The 27,500-nt window shown below is 47.0% G+C and overlaps 1 protein-coding gene across 19 annotated transcripts in view; it reads right to left on the reverse strand.

Moving 5' to 3' along the window:
* ARHGEF10L (Rho guanine nucleotide exchange factor 10 like) overlaps positions 1–27,500 on the reverse strand; it is a 151,265-nt gene that overhangs the window by 20,059 nt on the left and 103,706 nt on the right. For 11 of the 19 annotated variants that reach the window (XM_067472737.1, XM_067472734.1, XM_067472742.1 and 8 more), the window contains 3 exons: positions 26,678–26,901; positions 24,946–25,100; positions 15,534–15,685 (listed from right to left, as the gene is read on the reverse strand). In XM_067472737.1, coding sequence (XP_067328838.1) covers positions 15,534–15,685; positions 24,946–25,100; positions 26,678–26,901 — 531 coding nt within the window. The remainder of the gene's footprint in view (positions 1–15,533; positions 15,686–24,945; positions 25,101–26,677; positions 26,902–27,500) is intronic. The other 8 variants (XM_067472735.1, XM_067472736.1, XM_067472740.1 and 5 more) reach the window with 1 other exon arrangement.

A 27,500-nucleotide genomic window follows, 5' to 3' on the forward strand; every position in this document is an offset into this window, starting at 1 on the left:
AATTGTGTGCGAAAATTCCCCCCAAAATCTGTAGAGAAACGAAACGTTCTGAAATTTGGTGTGCTAACAGTGGTCCATGTGCACTACATTTGGTGGGCTAACAGTGGTCCATGTGCACTACCCTTGTAGCAAACGTCACCCCAATCGCTTTAAACATGGGGGAGAATGAAGTTTCCCCAATTATAGTAATTGTGTGCGAAAATTCCCCCCAAAATCCGTAGAGAAACGAAACGTTCTGAAATTTGGCGGGCTAACAGTGGTCCATGTACACCACCCTTGTAGTTTCCCCAATTATAGTAATTGTTTGCTAAAATTCCTCCCAAAATCCGTAGAGAAATGAAACGTTCTGAAATTTGGAGGGCTAACAGTGGTCAATGTACACCACCCTTGTAGTTTCCCCAATTATAGTAATTGTTTGCTAAAATTCCCCCCAAAATCCGTAGAGAAATGAAACGTTCTGAAATTTGGAGGGCTAACAGTGGTCAATGTACACCACCCTTGTAGTTTCCCCAATTATAGTAATTGTGTGCGAAAATTCCCCCCAACATCCGTAGAGAAATGAAATTTGGTCTGGAAGAGAGTGTGGATATGCTATTGTGTGTTTTGTTTGCGGGGGAGTCATTTTTGCGCATGCGCTGTAGCATCTTTTTGCCCTTTTGGCTTTTTAAGTCCCTTCTGCTGCGTTTTTAAGTGTTTTAATGAGCAATGGTCACTTGTTGGCCTGTGTGTACATATGTATATGTGTGTGTGTATATACGTGTGTGTATATATTTGTGTATTTTGTGATTATATGTGTACATGCATATTGTGAAAATGCGTGTCCTTGTCTATATGCATATTTGTGTGTACATATGTATGTATGTGGATATGTATATATGTGTGTGTATATACGTGTGTGTATATATTTGTATATTTTGTGGTTATATGTGTACATGCATATTGTGTAAATGCGTGTGCTTGTCTATATGCATATTTGTGTGTACATATGTATGTATGTGGATATGTATATGTGTGTGTATATATGTGTGTGTATATATTTGTGTATTTTGTGGTTATATGTGTACATGCATATTGTGGAAATGCGTGTGCTTGTCTATATGCATATTTGTGTGTACATATTTTATTTATTTATTTACTTCTCTTATATACCGCAATTCTCAGCCTAATGGCGACTCATTGCGGTGTGTATGTGTATGTATGTATGTCGTGACCCTCTGTTTCTCCTCTGTTTCTGCATCACTCCTTCTTCTTCTCCTACTACTACTAGTAGGTATGGTGTCAGAATGCTGACTCACAACACTGTATGTGGATATGTATATGTGTGTGTATATATATGTATGTGTGTATATTTGTGCATATATATATACGTGTGTGTGTGTCTGTATGAATGTGTGCATATGTGTGAATATGGTGCATTTTTTGGGTTTTTAAGTCTGTTCTGCTGAGGTTTTGTGTGTATGTGTACATGTGTGTTTAGGAGTGATGGACACTCGTTGGCCTGTTAGGTGTCTTGTGTCCAAATTTGGTGTCAATGTTAATCCCACAAACGAACATTACATTTTTATTTATATAGATTATTATTATTAAGCTGTTTTCGAACTGCTTAGGTAAGCAGTGAGCTGGGCTGACAGTCTGGAGCCCACCTTGACCTGGGGCTTCGAATTGGGAACCTTTCCATTGGTGATTTACTAGCTATGCTAAAGCCTGGCTTCCAAAAAGTTGCATTCATGACGAGGAGAGGAAAAAGCCCACTCAAGTCCTAAATACACAAGTTTCCCGAAAACTTCTGAAACTGTTTTGTGAAAATCCAGAGGAGATTGAAACAAACTTGGTATTTGTACTTCCAAACCAAAACCCAAAGCAGAGAGAAAAAAGCAAGGCTTGCAACGGACCCAAGGGAAGGGGATTACGGCTTAACGATTCCTAATATTCTTTCCATCCCGGATTTGGGACGGTGCGGCTGACGAAAGAGCGGGCGCGAGAAGAGATAGAAAAAGCGGCGGAGATAACGAGCAAACGGAGGACTAGGCAGCCATGAAAAGGAAGGCGCTAATTAAAGTGTTTTCCAGATTACGAGCAAATAAGTTACGAATCAACGTCGACGTGAAATTCCAAATTCACGTTTCTGGCTTTTGCTAGAGATTCGCTTGTCGTACCTATTTCTATTTTATTTATCAACCTTTCCCCCCTTTTTCGTCCCTCGCAACAACATTCTCTCATGAAAAAGGGAAATCATAAAACCGCAGCGGTACAGAAATACCCGCCATAAAGAACCAAATAGCTCCTAAAGCTTTCAAGCCGCCTGTTTGGACCTTTAAAGGAAGGATAAAGCTTACCGTACGGCTCGCCAAAAGCAGCAAAGGCTTGGAACGATTATTGGGAAGAGTCAGGGAAGAAAAGGATATTTGCAAGGAAACGAAAACAAGGATCTCGGATAGTTTGGCGATGGCGAAGGTGTGGAAATGGTTCGGGATTTGCCATACATTGATCAGGAAGATGACGACGATAGGACAATAAATAGGAAATAGATACGATCCAATTGAATGCTAAGGTCAGGATGGTCCATGGAATATAATGTTTTGGATTCTTCTTTTGAAGGCTGGACATGGAAGCAGATAAAGAATCGACTCATTTGAAACGTGAATTCGGAATTTCACGTTGACGTTGACTCGTAACTGGAGGAGAATTCTGCAAATAGTCGGAATTGCCAATCGATCTGTCATCAATAAGTCTGATTCTTTGATCCTGGGTTCAAATACACCCATTGGTTGAGTCACACACTCTCAACTTAATCAATCAATCAATAATCAATCAATAATCAATTAATAATCAATCAATCGATAATCAATCATAGAATCAAAGAGTTGGAAGAGACCTCATGGGCCATCCAGTCCAACCCCCTGCCAAGAAGCAGGAATATTGCATTCAAATCACCCCTGACAGATGGCCATCCAGCCTCTGCTTAAAAGCTTCCAAAGAAGGAGCCTCCACCACATTCCGGGGCAGAGAGTTCAACTGCTGAACGGCTCTCACAGTCAGGAAGTTCTTCTTAATGTTCAGATGGATAATCAATTAATGATGATAATCAATTAATAATCACTCAATCATCAAAGTCTGATTCTTGGACCCTAGGTTCAAAAAATATACCCATTGGACAAGTCACACTCTCTCGACTTCAATCAATCAATCAAGAATCAATCAATCAAGAATCAATCAATTGATCATCAATTAATAATCAATCAATCATCAAAGTCTGATTCTTGAACCCTAGGTTCAAAAAATATAATAATATATTGGGCAAGTCACACTTTCTCAACTTCAATCAATCAATCAATCAATTGATAATCAATTAATAATCAATCAATCAATCATCAAAGTCTGATTCTTGGACCCTAGGTTTGAAAAATGTACCCATTGGACAAGTCACACTTTCTCAACTTCAATCAATCAATCAATCAATTGATAATCAATTAATAATCAATCAATCAATCATCAAAGTCTGATTCTTGGACCCTAGGTTTGAAAAATGTACCCATTGGGCAAGTCATACTCTCTCAACTTCAATCAATCAATCAATTGATCATCAATTAATAATCAATCAATCATCAAAGTCTGATTCTTGGACTCTAGGTTCAAAAAATATACCCATTGGGCAAGTCACACTCTCTCAACTTAAATCAATCAATCAATTGATCATGAATTAATAATCAATCAATCATCGAAGTCTGATTCTTGGACCCTAGGTTCAAAAAATATACTCATTGGGCAAGTCACACCCTCTCAACTTCAATCAATCAATCAATAATCAATCGATCTATCATCAATCAATTGATCATCAATTAATAATCAATCAATCATCAAAGTCTGATTCTTGCACCCTAGGTTCGAAAAATATACCCATTGGGAAAGTCACACTCTCTCAACTTCAATCAATCATCAATCAATAATCAATCAATCGATCATCAATCAATTGATCATCAATTAATAATCAATCAATAATCAAAGACGATTCCTGGACCCTAGGTTCAAAAAATATACCCATTGGTCAAGTCACACCCTCCCAACTTCAATCAAGCATCAATCAATCAATAATCAATCAATCAGTAACCAATAAGTAGGATTCTTGGACCCTGGGTTCGAATAGACCCATTGGTTGAGTCACACTCTCACTTCAATAAATCTGATTCTTTGACCCTGGGTTTGAATAGGCCATAGAGTTGCATTGGGCGAGTCACACTCTCTCAGCTTCAAATTTTCCAAACTACTCTTGCCCAGAAAATCCCAGAATGCGTTTGCTTTTGGGTTGCTGTAAATCCTAAGCAACCCAAAGTGCCTGCAGCAAAAGAGCCAGATGTTGGAAATGCCGATAATTAAAACCGAAAGGGTAACGCCGTCATTGTTGCTTATTAATAATAATTAATACTCGCGTTCCATCGGCGGTAAGAGCAGCCGGATCCCCTTCGAGGTACTTATTTTTGTACTTGCTTATTAATGGGCTTAACAGGAGCTTCTTTGTTGAGTTCCAGGGCCAGAGAAGCAGATGGCGGAAACAGAAGAACGGCCTGCCTCAGGGGAGCATGCTTGCTCCATCCATGTTCAACATCTACACAAATGACCAGCCACTGCCAGAAGGGACAGAGAGCTTCATCTATGCTGATGATCGTGCCATCACCACTCAAGCAGGGAGCTTTGAGATGGTTGAACAGAACCTCTCCGAAGCTCTAGGTGCTCTTACTGCCTATTACAGGGAAAACCAGCTGATCCCTAATCCATCTAAAACACAGACATGTGCTTTTCATCTCAAGAACAGAGAAGCATCCCGAGCTCTGAGGATTGCCTGGGAAGGAATCCCACTGGAGCATTGCAGCGCACCCAAATACCTGGGAGTCACCTACAAGAATCACTGTCTGAATATCAAGCAAAAAGTGGGTGCTAGAAACAATATCATACGAAAGCTGACTGGTACAACCTGGGGATCACAACCAGACACAGTGAAGACATCTACCCTTGCGCTATGCTACTCTGCTGCTGAGTATGCATGCCCAGTGTGGAACACATCTCACCACACTAAAACAGTGGATGTGGCTCTTAATGAGACATGTCGCATTATCACGGGGTGTCTGCGCCCTACACCACTGGAGAAATTACACTGTTTAGCCGGTATTGCACCACCTGACCTCCGCTGGGAAGTAGCAGCCAATAGTGAAAGAACCAAGGCAAAGACATCTCCAGCTCATCCCTTGTTTGGGTATCAGCCAGCACGTCAACGACTTAAATCAAGAAATAGTTTTCTAAGATCTACAGAGACACTCGCTGGAACACCCCAGCAAGCGAGAGTCCAAAAGTAGGTTCTTGTGGGTTTTTTCGGGCTATAGAGCCATGTTCTAGAGGCATTTCTCCTGACGTTTCGCCTGCATCTATGGCAAGCATCCTCAGAGGTAGTGAGGTCTGTTGGAATTAGGACAATGGGTTTATATATCTGTGGAATGACCAGGGTGAGACAAAGGACTCTTGTCTGCTGGAGCTAGGTGTGAATGGGTTGTTGTAGTTTTTTTCGGGCTATATGGCCATGCTCTAAAGGCATTCCCTCCTGACATTTCGCCTGCATCTATGGCAAGCATCCTCAGAGGTAGTGAGGTCTGTTGGAAATAGGACAATGGGTTTATATATCTGTGGAATGGCTGGGGTGGGGCAAGGAGCTCTTCCCTGCTGCAGTTAGGTGTGAATGTTTAGCTGATCACCTTCATTAGCATTTGAAGGCCTGCCTGAGCCTGGGAAAATCTGTTGCTGGGAGGTGTTAATCTGTGCCTGGTTTTTTCCTCTCTGTTGTTTAGCTGTTATAATTTTAGAGGTTTTTAATACTGGTAGCCAGATTTTGTTCATTTTCATGGTCTCTTCCTTTCTGTTGAAATTGTCCACATGCTTCTTGTGGATTTCAATGGCTTCTCTGTGTAGTCTGACATGGTGGTTGTGAGAGTGGTCCAGCATTTCTGTGTTCTCAAATAATATGCTGTGTCCAGGCTGGTTCATCAGGTGCTCTGGTTGAAGTAGTCTGCAGTGCCTTTCATGTTCCTTGATGCGTGTCTGGGCAATGCTGCGTTTGGTGGTCCCTATGTAGACTTGTCCACAGCTGCATGGTATACGGTAGACTCCTGCAGAGGTGAGAGGATCCCTCTCACAAAATCTGGCTACCAGTATTAAAAAACTCTAAAATTATAACAGCTAAACAACAGAGAGGAAAAAACCAGGCACAAATTAACACCTCCCAGCAACAGATTTTCCCAGGCTCAGGCAGGCCTTCAAATGCTAATGAAGGTGATCAGCTAAACATTCACACCTAACTGCAGCAGGGAAGAGCTCCTTGCCCCACCCCAGCCATTCCACAGATATATAAACCCATTTTTCCTACTTTTTCCAGCAGACAAGAGTCCTTTGTCCCACCCTGGTCTTTCCACAGATATATAAACCCTTTTTCCTAGTTCCAACAGACCTCACACCTCTGAGGATGCTTGCCATAGATGGCACTTCCAAACCATTAAATGCTAATCAAGGTGTCAGTTGAAACATTCACACCTAGCTCCAGCAGACAAGAGTCCTTTGTCCCACACTGGTCTTTCCACAGATATATAAACCCTTTTTCCTAGTTCCAACAGACCTCACACCTCTGAGGATGCTTGCCATAGATGGCACTTCCAAACCATTAAATGCTAATCAAGGTGTCAGTTGAAACATTCACACCTAGCTCCAGCAGACAAGAGTCCTTTGTCCCACCCTGGTCTTTCCATAGATATATAAACCCTTTTTCCTAGTTCCAACAGACCTCACACCTCTGAGGATGCTTGCCATAGATGCAGGCGAAACGTCAGGAGAAATGCCTCTAGAACATGGCTCTATAGCCCGAAAAAAACCCACAAGAACCTAGTGATTCCAGCCATGAAAGCCTTCGACAATACATAGTCCAAAAGTAGCAGGCTCAAACCCAGAAGCTGATACCAAATGAGAGACTCCCTCCTGGGTACACAGAAGACTGGGCGACTTGGAAGGCGCTGAACAGACTGCACTCTGGCACCACGAGATGCAGAGCCAACTTCAAGAAATGGGGCCACACAGTGGAGTCCACGACATGCGAGTGCGGAGAAGAGCAAACCACTGACCACCTGCTGCAATGCAACCTGAGCCCTGCCACATGCACAATGGAGGACCTCCTTGCGGCAACACCAGAGGCACTCCAAGTGGCCAGATACTGGTCAAAGGACATCTAATCCACTACCAAGCTTGCAAATCCTGTGTCTTTAGTATGTTTGTTTGTTTGTTCTGTCAAAAATGCAATACAACTGTTCGGTTGCCTGACACAATAAATAATGGGCTGGCTCGAGAGCAGTACGTGTGAAAAGGATCTTGGAGTCCTCGTGGACAACAAGTTAAACATGAGCCAACAATGTGATGTGGCGGCAGAAAAAGCCAATGGGATTTTGGCCTGCATCTATAGGAGCCTAGTGTCTAGATCTAAGGAAGTAATGCTACCCCTCTATTCTGCTTTGGTTAGACCACATCTGGAATATTGTGTCCAATTCTGGGCACCACAATTCAAGAGAGATATTGACAAGCTGGAATGTGTCCAGAGGAGGGCGACTAAAATGATCAAGGTTCTGGAGAACAAGCCCTATGAGGAGCGGCTTAAGGAGTTGGGCATGTTTAGCCTGAAGAAGAGAAGGCTGAGAGGAGATATGATAGCCATGTATAAATATGTGAGAGGAAGCCACAGGGAGGAGGGAGCAAGCTTGTTTTCTGCTTCCTTGGAGACTAGGACGCAATGGAACAATGCTTCAAACTACAAGAGAGGAGATTCCATCTGAACATGAGGAAGAACTTCCTGACTGTGAGAGCCGTTCAGCAGTGGAACTCTCTGCCCCGGAGTGTGGTGGAGGCTCCTTCTTTGGAAGCTTTTAAGCAGAGGCTGGATGGCCATTTGTCAGGGGTGATTTGAATGCAATATTCCTGCTTCTTGGCAGAATGGGGTTGGACTGGATGGCCCAGGAGGTCTCTTCCAACTCTTTCTATGATTCTATGATTAATGCAGCAACCTTTCCCTTGGGAAAGGGCCCAATATGTGCTGAAAAGGTAGCGCTATGTCACGGCGGATCCAGATGTGAATCCAGATGCAAATCCTCTACCTTTGGACCGCATCCCTCTTTCGAAGCCAAGCGCAGCCATTCCTTTTATTGCCTGCCTTATAAAAACCTGGAATATGAGATCGAAAATGCTGACGCAAGGCAGAAAACAGCAGCGTTTATGTACCTCGAAATGTCTATATAACAAAAAATTGGGATGGAGAAAAAGAAACCCAGGGAAGCATTATAAATCCCCCGCCGGCCGGCAAGGGAGGCGTTGGAAAGTCATATTCATATCAACGAGGCATTCGGTTTCTTCGTGCCAACGTCAGAAAAGGAAGAGAAATCCCACTGCAAAGGGCTAGCTTTCAGTATCTTGGGGCTGAAAATCAATTCCTCAAGTTGGAAGAGAACCCCCAAAGGCCATCTAGTCCAGTGTTTCTCAACCTGGGGGTCGGGACCCCTGGAGGGGTCACAAGGGGGTATCAGAGGGGTCACCAAAGACCACCAGAAAACGCAGTATTTTCTGTTGGTCATGGAGGTTCTGTGTGGGAAGTTTGGCCCAATTCAATTGTTGGTAGGGTCCAGAATGCTCCTTGATTGTAGGTGAACTATAAATCCCAGCAACTACAACTCCCAAATGTCAAGGTCTATTTTCCCGCAAAAACAAAGGAGGGAGCAGAGGTGGGAGATACCTCCAGCTGGAGGGTCTCTCTCTCTCTCTCTCTCTCTCTCTCTCTCTCTCGGTCCCAATGGCTGAAGAGAAAGTCAGGAGAAGAGGCAACTTTTGGTGCGCACGCTGGGGGTCTTCAGACATGCTTATGGAGCCGAAGCGGGCCAGGCGCAGCGGCTCCGCCCCTTGGCCCACCCAATACCAAGGTGCTTGGGGAGAGGAGAGGAGGCGGGTGGGACATCCGTAGGGATACCAAGGTAGGGAGAGGAGAGGATTGGGGAGAGGAGAGGAGGCGGGTGGAGCGCCAGATTGGGGAGAGGAGAGGAGGCGGGCGGAGCACCAGATTGGGGAGAGGAGAGGAGGCAGGTGGAGCGCCGGGGATCGGGAAAGGGGGCCAGTCATGGGGAAGGAGAGGAGGCGGGTGGAGCGCCGGGGATCGGGAAAGGGGGCCAGTCATGGGGAAGGGATCGAACACGGAGAACAATTGAGCGCCGGCTCTGCTCGCGCACCCGGTGGCCAGGTGGAGCAGGAACGAGAGGGGTGAGGCGAGGCTCAAGGGCCCGGCCCCTTGGGAAGAGGATCGCCCGGCAGCGAGGCAAGAAAGCCGAGGCTCCCTCCGGACTGCTAGGGCTGTTGTGAGCTGAGGGGGCGATCCTCAAGTGGCGGTCGAGGGGCATTTACAGAGGCACCTCTGCACCCCTGGCAAAAAAAAAAAGTGTTCTGCGACTGCTTACTTCGCATAATGGATGAGCCGCCCCTACATTTGGGCATATTGAGAATTTGTGCCAGATCGATCGTTGTTTTGAGTCCACTGTGCTCTCAGGATGTAGGTGACCTACAACTCTCAAAACTCAAGGTCAATGCCCACCAAACCTTTCCTGTATTTTCTGTTGGTCATGGGAGAACTGTGTGCCAAGTTTGATTCAATTCCATCGTTGCTGGAGTTCAGAATGCTCTTTGTAGGTGAACTATAAATCCGAACAATTTGTTTATAAAGCCATTCTCCTCCCAACCTTGATCACCAGTAAACATGGACTGTCTATAGAAGTCCACAAAAGTCAACATAGACACCACCTGAGCTCTGTGAGTGCAGCTTTTTTCCGAATGAAGTAGAGAATGTTTAAGGATTGGGACATCCGTACGGACACCAAGGTGCTTGTTTATAAAGCCATTCTCCTCCCAACCCTGCTATAAGCCTTCAAAACATGGACTGTCTATAGAAGTCCACAAAAGTCAACATTGACACCGCCTGAGCTCTGTGAGTGCAGCTTTTTTCCGAATGAAGCAGAGAGTGTTTGAGGACCGGGACTTCCGTAGGGATACCAAGGTGTTTGTTTATAAAGCCATTCTCCTCCCAACCCTGCTATAAGCCTTCAAAACATGGACTGTCTATAGAAGTCCACAAAAGTCAACATTGACACCGCCTGAGCTCTGTGAGTGCAGCTTTTTTCCGAATGAAGCAGAGAGTGTTTGAGGACCGGGACTTCCGTAGGGATACCAAGGTGTTTGTTTATAAAGCCATTCTCCTCCCAACCCTGCTATAAGCCTTCAAAACATGGACTGTCTATAGAAGTCCACAAAAGTCAACATTGACACCGCCTGAGCTCTGGGAGTGCAGCTTTTTTTCCGAATGAAGTAGAGAGTGTTTGAGGACTGGGACATCCGTAGGGACACCAAGGTGCTTGTTTATAAAGCCATTCTCCTCCCAACCCTGCTATAAGCCTTCAAAACATGGACTGTCTATAGAAGTCCACAAAAGTCAACATTGACACCGCCTGAGCTCTGTGAGTGCAGCTTTTTTCCGAATGAAGCAGAGAGTGTTTGAGGACCGGGACTTCCGTAGGGATACCAAGGTGTTTGTTTATAAAGCCATTCTCCTCCCAACCCTGCTATAAGCCTTCAAAACATGGACTGTCTATAGAAGTCCACAAAAGTCAACATTGACACCGCCTGAGCTCTGTGAGTGCAGCTTTTTTCCGAATGAAGTAGAGAGTGTTTGAGGACTGGGACATCCGTAAGGATACCAAGGTGCTTGTTTATAAAGCCATTCTCCTCCCAACCCTGCTATAAGCCTTCAAAACATGGACTGTCTATAGAAGTCCACAAAAGTCAACATTGACACCGCCTGAGCTCTGTGAGTGCAGCTTTTTTTCCGAATGAAGTAGAGAGTGTTTAAGGATTGGGACATCCGTAGGGACACCAAGGTGCTTGTTTATAAAGCCATTCTCCTCCCAACCCTGCTATAAGCCTTCAAAACATGGACTGTCTATAGAAGTCCACAAAAGTCAACATTGACACCGCCTGAGCTCTGCGAGTGCAGCTTTTTTCCGAATGAAGTAGAGAGTGTTTGAGGACTGGGACATCCGTAGGGACACCAAGATGCTTGTTTATATATATTGTCTTCCTAACCCTGCTATACACCTGCGAGACGTGGACTGTCTACAGACGTCACATGCAATTCCTGGAACGATTCCATCAACATTGCCTCCGAAAAATCCTGCAAATCCCTTGGGAAGACATGCGGACAAATGTCAGCGTGCTGGAAGAAGAAGCAAAGACCACCAGCCTTGAAGCGATGGTCCTCCGCCATAACTCCGCTGGATCGGCCACGTTGTCCGGATGCCTGACCACCGTCTCTCAAAGCAGTTGCTGTACTCCGAACTCAAGAACGGAAAACTGAATGTTGATGGGCAGGAAAAGAGATTGAAAGACGGGCTCAAAACCAACCTTAAAAACGGTGGTATAGACACCGAGAACTGGGAAGCCCTGACCCTTGAGCGCTCCAGCTGGAAGTCAGCTGTGACCAACAGTGCTGTAGAATTTAAAGAGGCATGAATAGAGGACAAAAGAGAGAAACAAGCCAAGAGGAAGGTGCGTCAAGCCAACCCCGACCGGGACCACCTTCCACCTGGAAAGAGAGTGAGATCGTATTATGATGTCAATCACGTTGACTTCGGGTTTTATGATGTCTGGTTTTTGGTTGTATGCTATGTTTTGGTTTTTTACATGTTGTGCGGGAAAGAAATCAATCAATCAATCGATAATATGAGAACCTTTTGGGAGCCTGGTGGGAATTCGGACCGCCACGGCCAACCTTCACCTTCTCCAATGCGTCCTACTTTCGTTCCCGTAATACATAATGACAACAGCCTTCCTTCCCTGCAAACGGTATTGAGTTTGGAAAGAGATTGACCTGCTTTCCATTCTCCGGCTGCGGGTTTTCCGTCTGTTGTGGGTTTTTTAGTTGCCGTCCTCCTTTTCGGTTGGTAGAAACGACTATTGATTTTATCTCCGTTTTACAGCCCGACAGAGTTTATTCCTCCTCCTCCTCCTCTTTTCCCAATTCGACGGATCGAAGTCCCTCTGACGCACTGTATTTCTCTCTCTCTCTTGGATACCTGACCAGGTTTCCAAATCTAAATCTGTGCAGAGTCAGAAGTAACGGCAGCGCTTTACTATATTGTACTATGCCACCATACTGCGATATTATTACTAATATTACGGGCAGTATATAATATACAATGATTATCTATATAAATAAAAATGTAATGTTCGTTTGTGGGATTAACAGACGGCAGTACTAGTATGCGGTAGGTACTGGCTTGTTCAGTAGACTCTCCTCTACGGTTCCATTTGGGCAGGAACCCTTAGCATTGAACAGACCTTTGTAACTCCTCAACAGATGGTAGTACTAGTATGCGGCAGGTACTGGCTTGTTCAGTAGACTCTCCTCTACAGTTCCATTTAGTACTGGTATGCGGCAGGTGCTGGCTTGTTCAGTAGACTCTCCTCTACGGTTCCATTTTGGCAGGAAGCCTTAGCATTGAACAGACCTTTGTAACTCCTCAACAGATGGTAGTACTAGTATGCGGCAGGTACTGGCTTGTTCAGTAGACTCTCTTCTACAGTTCCATTTAGTACTGGTATGCGGCAGGTGCTGGCTTGTTCAGTAGACTCTCCTCTACGGTTCCATTTTGGCAGGAAGCCTTAGCATTGAACAGAGCTTTGTAACTCCTCAACAGATGGTAGTACTGGTATGCGACAGGTACTGGCTTGTTCAGTAGACTCTCCTCTACAGTTCCATTTAGTACTGGTATGTGGCAGGCACTGGCTTGTACAGTAGACTCTCCTCTACAGTTCCATTTAGTACTGGTATGCGGCAGGCACTGGCTTGTACAGTAGACTCTCCTCTACAGTTCCATTTAGTACTGGTATGCGGCAGGCACTGGCTTGTTCAGTAGACTCTCCTCTACAGTTCCATTTTGGCAGGAAGCCTTAGCATTGAACTGACTTTCGTAACTCCTCAACAGATGGTAGTACTAGTGTGCAGCAGGTACTGGCTTGTTCAGTAGACTCTCCTCTACAGTTCCATTTGGGCAGGAAGCCTTAGCATTGAACAGACCTTTGTAACTCCTCAACAGATGGTAGTACTAATATGCGACAGGTACTGGCTTGTTCAGTAGACTCTCCTCTACATTTCCATTTAGTACTGGTATGCGGCAGGTACTGGCTTGTTCAGTAGACTCTCCTCTACATTTCCATTTAGTACTGGTATGCGGCAGGTACTGGCTTGTTCAGTAGACTCTCCTCTACAGTTCCATTTTGGCTGGAAGTCTTAGCATTGAACGGTTGCAGGGTCTTTTTTTACTCTTTGTCATGGGGAACAACCAGGCCCGTAGCCAGGATTTCGTTTCGGGGGGGGCTAAAAAATTTTCAGGGGGGGTTTCGGGGGGGGGCTGAGTTTCGGGGGTGGGTTTGAGTCTGAGTGAAAGAGGGTCTAGCCTAGCAAACCTTTTGTATCATTACCCCAATACCCCCATACATATGGGATATATTGAGAATGGTGATCAAATCATGATATTAATAAACATAACAGTTTAAATAATGCACCAGTAAGGCCTTTTCGCGAACCACCATGAGAATTTCGGGGGGGGGGGGGCTGAAGCCCCCCGAGCCCCCCCCCCCCCCCCCCCCCGGCTACATGCCTGGGAACAACATATATATACAGTCATGGGAACTGTATAGAAGAGGAAGGAGAATGGGAAGGAGCATTTGTCTCGAAGGAGAAGGAGGTGGAGATGGAGAAGGAGGAGGAGGAGAAGGAGAAGGGGAAAGATAAGGAGCGTTTACCTCGAAGGAGATGGAGATGGAGAAGGAAGAGAAAGAGAAGGGGAAGGGGAAGGAGAAGGAGAAGGAGAAGAAGGAGAAGGGGTGTTTGCCTCAAAGTAGGAAGAGGAGGAGATGGAGAAGGATGAGAAGAAGGGGAAGGGACGGGGAAGGAGGAGAAGGAGGAGTGTTTGACTTGAAGTAGAAGGAGAACGAGGAGAAGGGGAAAGAGAAGGAGTGTTTGCCTCAAAGGAGATGGAGATGGAGAAGGAGGAGAAAGAGAAGGGGAAGGAGAAGGAGAAGGAGAAGAAGGAGAAGGGGTGTTTGCCTCGAAGTTGGAGGAGATGGAGATGGAGAAGGAGGAGATAGGGAAGGAGAAGGAGTATTTGCCTCAAAGGAGAAGGAGGAGAAGGGGAAGTGTTTGCCTCGAAGGAGAAGATGGAGAAGGAGGAAAATGATAAGGGGAAGGAGAATGAGAAGGAGTATTTGTCTCGAAGGAGATGGAGATGGAGGAGGAGGAAGAGGAGGAGGAGGAGGAGGAGACGGAGAAGGAGAAGGAGAAGGAGTGTTTGCCTCAAAGGAGAAGGAGAAGGAGGAGAAGGAGAAGGAGGGGAAGGGGAAGGACTGTTTGCCTCGAAGGAGAAGATGGAGAAGGAGAAGGGAAGGGGAAGGAGAATGAGAAGGATTGTTTGCCTCGAAGGAGATGGAGATGGAGAAGGAGGAGAAGAAGACAGGAAAGAAGAAGGAGAAGGAGGAGAAGGGGAAGGGGAAGGACTGTTTGCCTCGAAGGAGAAGATGGAGAAGGAGGAGAAGGGAAGGGGAAGGAGAATGAGAAGGGGAAGTGTGAATGAGTGTTTGTCTCAAAGGAGAAGGAGGAGAAGGGGAATCTCCCAATGTCCTTTGAGAGATTCAAACTGTCCATGTGAGAGATCTTCCTCCAGCAGCCAAGATGCAAATACAGAAAAAATGTCTTGGCAAGCTCTTACACAGAAAACGATAAAAATGTAACTGTTGTCAGTACTCCCAGGCTCAGCTAGCTTCTGGACGTGGCCCAACCAATCAGCGTCACACACTCACCAACCGATCTTGACATGCCACAACATAAAGTACTATATTATAAGTTGTAATACACACACTAGAATGTGTTATAGATGTCTTTTTTGGAAGCCACCCTGAGTCCCTTCGAGGAGGGATTGTGATTGTGGTGCGCCCAGCTCTGCAATGCCCGAGGCTCGTTTTTTGCTTCCTTGCGGATTTTTAGCATCCAGCCAGCAAAGTGGGAATCATGAATAATAGAACGGGGAGAAGGTTGCGAGCAAAGGGAGGCACAAAGGGAGGCATGCGGTTCTGCTGCAGCGGCCTCTTGCAAAAAACGAGGCCCTGAGACCCAAAAGGAGAGCACGAAACGCATTCAGAGAAGAGAGCAAGACGTGGGCAACCGGCACAACGGACTGAGCGTGGCTGAATGCCGCAAGAGTGCCACACAGTGGCCACTGGGGGTAATACTGAGTTACAAACACCCAACTGGGTTGTTGTAAGTTTTTCGAGCTGTCTAGCCATGTTCGAGAAGCATTCTCTCCTGACGTTTCTCCCACATCCACTCCACTCCACTCGTCCCTCCTTTCCAGGAAGCATTCGCTCACCTGCGCTTTGAGGCTGGCGGCGTCGAAAACGGTGATCTGGTTCCCGCAACTGGCCCACAAAGCGTCGTCCAACGTGAGCAGCGTCCGCACCGGCGCCAGTCCGACCGTCAGCAAAGTAGGCTCGACGTTGGCGTCCCAGAGTCCCCCGGCTGCTATTGGGAAGAGAGAGGGAAGGAAAGGTTGAGACGGAAGGACAAGGAAAGTGGCAATGAAGTGGATGAAAAGAGAGACATTTCTGAGACTTGGGATAAGGTCCTGAGGTGGAGAACCTTTCCATTTGCAGCAACAAAGGATTCCCCCAGGCAGAAAGAAGGCACTTCTTGAAAACTGCTAGGCTATCAAATGCTAATCAAGGTGGCCAATGGAAACATTCACACGTACAAAAAACAGACCAGAGTTCTTTCTCCCGTCCAGACAAGAAACAATTAGAGCCAGTGAATCACCTCCCAACAAAGGATTCCCCCAGGTAGTAAGAAGGCACTTCTTGAAAACATGCTAATCAAGGTGGTCAATGGAAACATTCTCACCTACCTCAAACAGACCAGAGTTCTTTCTCTCGCCCAGATAAGCAACAAATAGATCCAACAAATCACCTCCCAACAAAGGATTCCCCCAGGCAGTAAGAAGGTACTTCTTGAAAACTGCAAGGCCATTAAATGCTAATCAAGGTGGCCAATAGAAACATTCCCACCTACCTCAAACAGACCAGAGTTATTTCTCCCGCCCAGACAAGAAACAATCAGGGACAGCTAATCACCTCTCATAAAGGATTTCCCCAGGCAGTAAGAAGGCACTTCTTGAAAACTGCTAGGCCATTAAATGCTAATCAAGGTGGCCAATGGGAACATTGACACCTACCTCAAACAGACCAAAGTTCTTTCTCCCGCCCAGATAAGCAACAAATAGATCCAACAAATCACCTTCCAACAAAGGATTCCCCCAGGCAGTAAGAAGGCACTTCTTGAAATCTGCTAGGCCATTACATGCTAATCAAGGTGGCCAATAGAAACATTCTCACCTACCACAAACAGACCAGAGTTCTTTCTCCCGCCCAGACAAGCAACAATCAGGGACAGCTAATCACCTCCCAACAAAGGATTCCCCCAAGCAGTAAGATAGCACTTCTTGAAAACTGCTAGGCTATCAAATTCTAATCAAGGTGGCCAATGGAAACATTCACATCTACCTCAAACATACCAGAGTTCTTTATCCCACCCAGACAAGTGACAATCAGGGCCAGATAATCACCTCCCAACAAAGGATTCCCCCATGCAGTAAGAAGTACCCCTTGGAAACTCCTAGGCCATTAAATGCTAATCAAGGTGGCCAATTGAAACATTCACATCTACCTCAAACAGACCAGAGTTAATCGCCTGGCATTTTCAAGGTGTGACTTCTTACTGCCTGGGGGAATCCTTTGTTGGGAATGTCCAGGGTGGGAGGAAAAAACTCTTGTCTGTTGGAGCTAGGTGTGAATGTTTCCATTGGCCACCTTGATTAGCATTTAATGGCCCGGCATTTTCAAGGTGTGGCTTCTTACTGCCTGGGGGAATCCTTTGTTGGGAATGTCCAGGGTGGGAGAAAGAACTCTTGTCTGTTGGAGCTAGGTGTGAATGTTTCCATTGGCCACCTTGATTAGCATTTAATGACCTGGCATTTTCAAGGTGTGGCTTCCTACTGCCTGGGGGAATCCTTTGCTGGGAATGTCCAGGGTGGGAGAAAAACTCTTGTCTGTTGAGGCTAGGTGTGAATGTTCCCACTAGCCACCTTGATTAGCATTTAATGACCTGGCATTTTCAAGGTGTGACTTCTTACTGCCTGGGGGAATCCTTTGTTGGGAATGTCCAGGGTGGGAGAAAAAACTCTTGTCTGTTGGAGCTCGGTGTGAATGTTTCCATTGGCCACCTTGTTAGAATTTAATGACCTGGCATTTTCAAGGCGTGGCTTCTTACTGCCTGGGGGAATCCTTTGTTGGGAATGTCCAGGGTGGGAGGAAGAACTCTTGTCTGTTGGGGCTAGGTGTGAATGTTTCCTTTGGCCAAGTTGATTAGCATTTAATGGCCTGGCATTTTCAAGGTGTGACTTCTTACTGCCTGGGGGAATCCTTCATTGAGAGGTGATTAGCTGTCCCTGACTGTTTCTTGTCTGGAGTTCCCCTGTTTTTGAATGTTGCTCTTTATTTATGATTTTAAAGGGCCGCAGCACCAACAAACAACCCTTTCTATTCCTCCCTGTCAAAAACGCTTAGCCTCTGTGACCTCTCGAAAATAAGTGTCACAAAAGGCACGTTGTTGAAACCAAACAGAACGCCGCAAATATTAATATTTCCTGATCCAAAGAGGCGGAGGGGAGTCGGGGTGGACTCTTCACCCAAAGCAGGTGCGCCGTTCCGAGAAATATCCTCTTCCCGCGGCACCTCTGCCCTCCGCAGATGTAAACGCAACCCGCATCTGCTGGCTTTCTCCCCTCTTCTGACACGTTGCCTCGCCTCCCCGCTTTAATTAAAAAAGCATAAACGGTTTTCTCGAGAGCTAATTAATAATTTCGAGGGGGGGGGAGAAGGCAAAAGGGTTTGGAAGCAGCGTCGGCTCGCGGCCCCGGAACGGAGGGCAAGAGACACGGGTCGTGGGCGCTTAATGGACCGTGGAGAGAAAGCGGAGAGAGGCTGATGATGATACGGGAAGGAAGCTGATGAGTATATGGGAAGGGGAATAGGAAATTATACCAAAATGGAGAGGAATTCAGGGATCGGGCCTGCTTCGGGGGAGAAACGACGGTAAGCGTTTGACAAGTGAAAATCGAGACACGAGAAAAGATGAAAAACATATACCAATAGGTGAAAAAAATACACTGCGCAACACAATTTTTGTTCGTGAGTTAAAAATGTCATTTCCGATTTTTTCCCCAGATTTTGTTACATAATGCTATAGATATATAGATATATATACAACTCTCCAAGTTACAAACAAGAGGAGAGGCGGGTAATAAATTTGTTGTTGTTGTTGTTACAGTAGAGTCTCACTTATCCGACCTTCGCTTATCTGACATTCCGTCTTATTCAACGCTCTTATCCGCCGCACCCTTTTCCTCCGGCATGTCCCCTCCAATTAAAAAAGCGCTCCCCAACTCTCTCCATTCCCAATACAGTAGTCCTGTTTATCCGACCTTCAGTTATCCGACATTCTGTCTTATCTGATGCTCTTATCCACCGTCACCATTTTCCTAAAGCATTTCCCCTTCAATTCACGGAGCGCTCCCCAACTCTCTCTCCAACCCTACTAGCAACTCTCTCTCCAATCCTACTAGAGTCTAGCTTATCTGACCTTCACTTATCCGACATTCCGTCTTATCCAATGCTCTTATCCACTGCCCCCTTTTCCTCCAGCATTTCCCCTTCAATTCACAGAGCGCTCCCCAACTCTCTCCATTCCCAATACAGTAGTCCCGCTTATCTGACCTTCACTTATCCGACATTCCGTCTTATCCGACGCTCTTATCCACCGCTCCCTTTTTCTCCAGCATTTCCCCTTCAATTCACAGAGCGCTCCCCAACTCTCTCCATTCCTAATACAGTAGTCCCGCTTATCCGACCTTCAGTTATCCGACATTCTGTCTTATCTGACGCTCTTATCCACCGTCCCCCTTTTCCTAAAGCATTTCCCCTTCAATTCACAGAGCGCTCCCCAACTCTCTCTCCAATCCTACTAGAGTCTCGCTTATCCGACCTTTGCTTAAATTTGTTGTTGTTGTTACAGTAGAGTCTCGGTTACCCAACCTTCGCTTATCCAATATTCTGTCTTATCCGATGCTCTTATCTGCCGCCCCCTTTTCCTCCAGCATTTTCCCTTCAATTCACGGAGCACTCCCCAACTCTCGCCATTCCCAATACAGTAGTCCCGCTTATCTGACCTTCACTTATCCGACACTCCGCCTTATTTGACACTGTATTGTCGAAGGCTTTCATGGCCGGAATCACTCAGTTCTTGTGGGTTTTTTCGGGCTATATGGCCATGCTCTAGAACATGGCCATATAGCCCGAAAAAACCCACAAGAACTTATTTGACACTCTTTCCGCCGCCCCCTTTTCCTCCAGCATTTCCCCTTCAATTCACAGAGTGCTCCCCAACTCTCTCTCCAATCCCACTAGAGTCTCGCTTATCCGACCTTTGCTTAAATTTGTTGTTGTTGTTACAGTAGAGTCTCGGTTACCCAACCTTCGCTTATCCAATATTCTGTCTTATCCGATGCTCTTATCTGCCGCCCCCTTTTCCTCCAGCATTTTCCCTTCAATTCACGGAGCGCTCCCCAACTCTCACCATTCCCAATACAGTAGTCCCGCTTATCTGACCTTCACTTATCCGACACTCCGCCTTATTTGACACTCTTTTCCGCCGCCCCCTTTTCCTCCAGCATTTCCCCTTCAATTCACAGAGCGCTCCCCAACTCTCTCTCCAATCCCACTAGAGTCTCGCTTATCCGACCTTTGCTTATTCGACATTCCGTCTTATCCAATGCTCTTAATCTGCCGCCCCCTTTTTCCTCCAGCATTTCCCCTTCAATTCACGGAACTCTCCCCAACTCTCTCTCCAATCCTACCAGAGTCTCACTTATCCAACCTTTGCTTATCTGACATTCCGTATTATCCGACGCTCTTATCCGCCGCCCCCTTTTCCTCCAGGATTTCCCCTTCAATTCACAGAGCGCTCCCCAACTCTCTCTCCAATCCTACTAGAGTCTGACTTATCCGACCTTTGCTTATCCGATATTCTGTCTTCCACATTTGGACACTTACTGCTGGGCCATCTAGCCCTGGGGCATTGCCTTGCCTTAACTCTTTGAGCCCCTGTTAGGATTCTAGGTGTCTAGCACCGCGTTGGCAGCAATAGGAGACCCCGTATTATCTGACATTTTCGTTGATCCAATGTTCTGCCGGCCTGTGTATGTTGGAGAAGTGAGATTCTACTGTACTATTATGATTATCATCATCACCACAGCCCTTATCTGACCACTCCACAAAAAGATCATAGAATCATAGAGTTGGAAGAGACCTCATGGGCCATCCAGACGAACCCCATTCTGCCAAGAAGCAGGAATATTGCATTCAAAGCACCCCTGACAGATGGCCATCCAGCCTCTGTTTAAAGGCTTCCAAAGAAGCAGCCTCCACCACACTCCGGGGCAGATTGTTCCACTGTTTTCCGAACTCAGAGATAAGAAAAACCAGAAATCAAAGCCACCATTGCGGGCCTGAGAATTAAAGTGTCCTTTGTGGCTCTTTCCGAAGGGGAGCCAGTTGATGCTGGTGGACCTAAGTGTGACTCACGAGAGATTGGTCGAGGACCGTGATGTCTTGCAAAAATTTAATAGACCCGACCCCAAGCGAAGATTGTCCTTTGACTCCTCTTTATCAACATTTTTCTTTTCAAGCCAGGGACAAGGATGAAAGCCCATCTGACAGGCTTCAGCGGCAGTAAAACTGTTTCTCGTTCCGGAGAGAACTGACAGCCGATCAATAAGAAATTACTCAGCGTTCGAGTCGGGGTTTTGTCTCGGGACCCGGAGTCCGAGCGTTGCATTTTGAAAGGCAATTAGCATAAAGCGGCTTTTTCTTCTTCTACTTCTAGGAAAAAGAGAGAAGGTACGGCGTTCCTCTTCTTCTTTTCCCCTTCCTCGGCTTCAAGAAGCAGGAAATTAAAACAGATTTGAGATTAATTAAAGGCTCTCGGAAAAGAAACGAAGTTTGGATGAGACTTTTCCCCCAGAGGAGAAGATGGAGTGATGAACAAACAAACAAATAGGATTTATCATTCCAAGGCGTTTCTGGGATATGCAAGACGTAGGCAATTCTCACTGGAGTCCCTTCAGACAAAAAGGACCAACAAGAATTTATGGGGATGTTGTTGATGTTGTTGTTGTTGCTGCTGCTGCTACTGCAGCTACTGTTGTTATTGTTGTTGTTGTTTCTTTCTGGAAAGTTTCCAATGGTGGACTTCATTGGGCGTTGACATTTGGAGAGAAGGAAGAGCACCAAGAAGTTCATACATCTCATCACGCAACTTGAAACAAAGCATCCTTTAAGTCCAATTTGAGGGAGATAAGCAGGGTATAGATAAATATTAGGCCTGTGCGGTTTCGTTCGTTAATTCGTTATTTCGTTATTAATTCGTTATTTTTACCACATCCGACGCGATTTCAAAACACATTTTTAAACCCGGAAGGGTTTAAAAATATCGAAACAGCAGCCCCATATATTTTACGAGCTTCAGCTCGTGTCGTTAATGGGATGGAGGCTGCTGAGTGCTGCTGGTGCCTGGGAGCCAATCCGGCGCTCCCAAGCACCCCAGCAGTAAATGGGGCGGGCGGGGCGAAGGGGCGGCGCGAGCGCACACCCAGTGAGCCAAGCACCGCCCCTGCCTGTTGGGCGCCCGGCCCGCGCGCGCTCACCCTTACAACCGGCCTCCGCACGCCATCCAATCGGCTCCGGCTCCTGCGCCCTCCTCCTCCTCCTCCTCCACCTCCCAGCTGTGTTGCAGCCAGGAAGTGCCAGGAGGAGGAGGAGGAGGAGGGCGCAGGAGCCGGAGCCGGAGCGCAGGAGCCGGGGAGGGGATTCCTGCAGCGCCGGCTCGGCCTCCGTGGCCCGCCTGAGATGAGACCAATACCATCTGATTGCCACAAATTGAAGGCTGCACATCCATCCATCCAGGCTCTTTTGCTGTGAGTTTTCAGGGCTGTATGAGTGTATGACCATGTTCCAGAAGCATTATCTCCTGACATTTTGCCCACATCTATGGCAGGCATCCTCAGAGGTCTGTTGGAAACTAGGCAAATGGAGTTTATCTATGGAATGTCCAGGGTGGGAGAAATGAAAGCCATTCAATGCTAATCAAGGTGACCATTACTGCAACATTCACACTTACAAAATGTTTTGTAAATATTTACGAAATTTCGTAAATAACAAAACATTTTTTTGGAAAGTTTTGTAAATATTTTAAATATCGAAACAAAAAAACACCCCAATTACAAATCGATTTTAGAAACAAATTTTTTCTTGATCAAACAGGCCTAATAAATATCTACACACATAATAAAAGTGTGTGCATATGGCTGGGGTTTCCACTTCCACAGACAGGCTCCCACTTCCACAAACAGCTACAGCTCCCACTACTCAGGAGCCACCAATGGCCCTCCAACCAATGACACTGCAGGTTATAGTGAGCACCGTGAATATGTCCAAGAGCTCTGCCATTGTCCTCCACTAACAGCATACTGCCCCCCACCCAATTTCATATGGGGATAATTCCATCCTAGATTTTCTGTTTTTCCTCCACTACAGACATCCCAATGTTTCTGACTCTCTCCCTTGGTGTGGAATTTGCATGATCCCACCCACTGCCTCTCCCTTAGGTAAAAGTAAAGGTAGTCCCCTGACATTAAGTCCAGTCATGTCTGACTCTGGGGTGTGGTGCTCATCTCCATTTCTAAGCCGAAGAGCCAGCGTTGTCCATAGACACCTCCAAGGTCATGTGGCTGGCATGACTGCATGGAGCGCAGTTACCTTCCCGCCGGAGCGGTACCGATTGATCTACTCACATTTGCTTGTTTTCGAACTGCTAGGTTAGCAGAAGCTAGGGCTGACAGCGGAAGCTCACGCCGCTCCCCAGAATCGAACCTGCGACCTTTCGATCAACAAGCTCAGCAGCTCAGTGCTTTAACCCACTGCGCCACCCAGGGCTCCTTTGCCTCTCCCTTTACCCTTTCCTATTCTTTTCTGTGGCACACAGTAGACGGAGACTTTTCTCAAAATCCAGTGATCCCAGGGACAGAAAGTGAGGTGAAATCCTCTGAAGACAGACATCTTTCTTTATGATATCCAAACGTTCAGAACAGCGCTCTGTGCATGTGCGAGAATACCCAAATTGTGTGAATTCACAGAGACCATGAAGAAGAAATGTACCATCTTAGTACAAAACACTGATACCTTCACAGATTTCGAAAGTTCCAACATCATTTTCTAATTGGTTATATCATATGCCTTCTCCACCAAAAAATGTTTGTGGTTCACCAAACTACAAAGCCCAGCACTGCATAGCATTGAGACCTGGTCATTAAATTAGTGGTTGGCATTCCTGAAATAGGAGGTCAGCAGTAAGATAATCGTATGACCTGAATCAAATGCACAACCTAAGTTGGCAAGGTCGTTTAGCCCCAAAAAGGGAAGCATTAGATTAAACAGTAGGAATGTGCGAAAAAATTAGAAGGGGTCGGAAATCATAAGAAAATCGGCAGATCATCCGGAGTTTCGGGGTACGGTGTCATCTGTACGCGGATGATGTCCAACTCTGTCACTCCTTTCCACCTGCTACTAAGGAGGCTGTCGAGGTCCTGAACCGGTGCCTGGCCGCTGTGACGGTCTGGATGAGGGCGAACAAATTGAAATTGAATCCAGACAAGACAGAGGTACTCCTGGTCAGTCGCAAGGCCAAACAGGGCATAGGGTTACAGCCTGTGTTGGATGGGGTCACACTCCCCCTGAAGACGCAGGTTCGCAGCTTGGGTGTGACCCTGGACTCATCGCTGAGCCTGGAACCTCAGGTTTCGGCGGTGACCAGGGGAGCATTTGCACAGTTAAAGCTTGTGCGCCAGCTGCGCCCGTACCTTGGGAAGTCTGACTTGGCCACGGTAGTCCATGCTCTGGTTACATCCCGTTTAGACTACTGCACCGCTCTCTACGTGGGGTTGTCTTTGAAGATGGCTCAGAAGCTCCAACTAGTCCAACGCTCGGCAGTCATGGTTCTAACAGGAGCGGAGCACAGGGAGCATACAACCCCCCTGTTGCGCCAACTCCACTGGCTACCGATTTGCTACCGGGATCAATTCAAAGTGCTGGCGTTGGCCTTTAAAGCCCTAAATGGTTCCGGCCCAAGTTACCTATCTGACCGCATCTCTGCCTATGAACCCACCAGGGCTTTGAGATCTTCCGGGGAGACCCTGCTCTCGATCCTGCCTGCTTCTCAAGCTCGGCTGGCGGGGACGAGAGATAGGGCCTTCTCGGTGGTGGCTCCTCGGCTGTGGAACGCCCTTCCCACGGACATTAGACTAGCACCATCTCTAATGGTATTCCACAAAGAAGTGAAGACCTGGTTGTTTGAGCAGGCGTTCGAATAACTAGTGCAATAATTGGTAATGAACATAGGAATGGAAAACGGTTGACGAGTTTGGATTATGTTGTTGTGGATGAGATGATAGTGATTAGTTATTGTAATAAGTGTTTATTAATTGTGTGCTGCGCGGGATTGCTAACTGTGAGTCGCCTTCGGGCTGAGAACAGCAGTATACAAGTAAAGCAAATAAATAAATAAAATAAATAGTGACCCACACTAGAAACCTCTAGACTTCTGCCCCAAACACTCACCATTGCTCCTGGGGAAGGCGGCAACGGTCCCGTCCTGCAGGCCGGCAAAGATGTAATCGGCGTTGTGCTTCAGGCAGAGGACCGGCTGGTGCCCGGGGCTTTTGTCCGTCAGCAGGCACTGCGTCCCGGTGTCCACACTGCCGTAAACCAGGATGCTGGGGAAGCCAGGAAAGAGGGGGCATTACAGGAGAGGTTTACACTTAAGACAACACTCCATGCGAAAAAGATCTCGGAGCCTTGGTTGACCACGAGTTGAGCATGACCCAACAGTGTCATTCTGCAACTGAAAAAGCCAATGGAGTGTAGTGTCCAGCTCAAGGGAAGTCATGGTGCCTCTCTATACCTGGAAGACCGTGTGAAAAACCCGTAATTTGGTGCTGCCTGGAAGCGCCCAGAAACTAAAAGGGACCAACAAAATCAACAGGAAACTCTGGGTACAATGCCTAAAGACCTTGATCTGTACTTAAAAAAAACAGCACTGACAAAATCACCAAAAGGCCACCCTACTTGGATCTCTACACATTATTCGCTGATACATCACATAGTCCTAGACACTTGGGAAGGGTCTGACGTGTGCAGAGGCGGCCCTAGGTAATTTTCAAAGGTAAGCAAACAGTATTTTGGTGCCCCCCCCCAACCAATCATTGATATATATTTTCTGTTTGTCGTGGGAGTTCTGTGTGCCATATTTGGTTCAATTCCATCATTGGTGGAGTTCAGAATGCTCATTGATTGTAGGTGAACTATACATCCCAGTAACTACACTTGCCGCACTTCCTCCCTTGCCTGGCCCGCTTTGGGTCCGGAGGCGTGCCTGAAGACCCCGGCGTGTGCACCAAAAGTCACCTCTTCTCTTGACTTTCTCCTGACTTTCTCCTCAGCCATTGGGACCAAGAGAGAGAGAGAGAGAGACAGAGGTGGAGATGCCCACCATTCCTGAAGGTAGGCACAAAAACAAAAGAGGGAGCGGAGGTGGGAGATACCTCCAGCCAGAGGGGCTCTCTCTCTCTCTCTTGGTCCCAATGGCTGAAGAGAAAGTCAGGAGAAGAGGCAACTTTTGATGCACACGCTAGGGTCTTCAGACACGCCTCCGGACCCGAAGCGGGCCAGACGTGGCGGCTCCACCCCTTGGCCCACCCACGGATTGGGGAGAGGAGAGGAGGTAGGTGGAGTGCGGGGGGATCGGGAAAGGGAGCTGGTCATGGGGAAGGGATCGAACGCAGAGAACGATTGAGCGCTGGCTCTGCTCGTGCACCCGATGGCCGGGTGGAGCAGGAACGAGAGGGGCTAGGCGAGGCTCAAGGGCCCAGCACCTTTGGGAAGAGGATTGCCCGGCAGCGAGGCAAGAAAGCCGAGGCTCCCCCCAGACTGCTAGGGCTATTGTGAGCTGAGGGGGCGCTCCTCAAGTGGCGGTCGAGGGGCATTTACAGAGGCGCCTCTGCGCCCCTGGCAAAAAAAAAGTGTGAGCCGCCCCTGGACGTGTGATCCAATACACACTTCCGAACAGCCTACCTTCCGAAGTCTGCCCATGCCTGTCCTAAAGTATCAAACCAAGCAGGAAGATTCGAGTACCATTCCATCCCGATGATCAGTAACAAAATATGGAAGACGTAAAATATAGCAGAAAGTGCACCTGAGTGTTTCCTCACCTTCCCTCTGCCTAGTGTGACAGTCTGAGTGTTGACGTCCAAAATACCTAAGTTTCGGCTCTAGCTTGAGCTCTCCTCCTCACCTCCCATCCTGCAGACCAAGGCATATGGCGGGCTGTGCCGGCAAGGTTTGGTCCGCGGCGGTTGGGGAGCCGTCCTCTTCCTTCTCCGCTTCGTTCCGCTCCGGAATGTACTCCACACATAGGACGCGGGAGGCCACCGGGAAGGACTTGACCGTCCGAGGCACACAACGGTTCAAGGAGAAGATCTCCACTTGTCCACCGGCCCCGTCTTGGCCACCGCCGACCTAGAAGGGGCAAGTGTTTGAATTATTATTATTGTACCTCCTACTCACCTCTCCTCATGGCTCATATATATTCAAGTAGTGGTCCTACTCCACAAACTTTGCTTGCGTGGAGAATGAAGCTTCTTTTATCAGGACAAAGTCTTCGCCCTCTAGTCAACTTTCCCCATGTTCTCAAGATGAACACAATGAGGAACAGATATGGATGACCCAGAAACAAACCCGTATGGATGATGTGCATATTTGGATTCGCTCATTAAAAAAAAGTTGACATTTCTGGCGGATGTCCCACAACGGCCATCTTGCAGGCTTCAGAATTGTGTAACAAAGCAACAAGTCTAGACATCGTAGAGGGAAATCCCAGGTCTGTGTGTGGACCTCCTCTTCGGTCCTGGGGTTTTTTTTGCCCAGCGTGAAAAAACCCACAATTTGGTGCTGTCTGGAAGCGCCCTGTGTCATGTCCGAAATTTCCAGCAGATGTCCCACAACGGCCATCTTGCAGGTTTTGAAACCCATAATGAATTAGCAAGTCTGGACATCACAGGTGGAAATCCCGGGACCAACAGGTCTGTGTATGGACCTTCTCTCCGGTCCTGGGGTTT

This window comes from Anolis sagrei, chromosome 13, assembly GCF_037176765.1.
Source record: "Anolis sagrei isolate rAnoSag1 chromosome 13, rAnoSag1.mat, whole genome shotgun sequence".
Lineage (NCBI taxonomy): Eukaryota > Metazoa > Chordata > Lepidosauria > Squamata > Dactyloidae > Anolis > Anolis sagrei.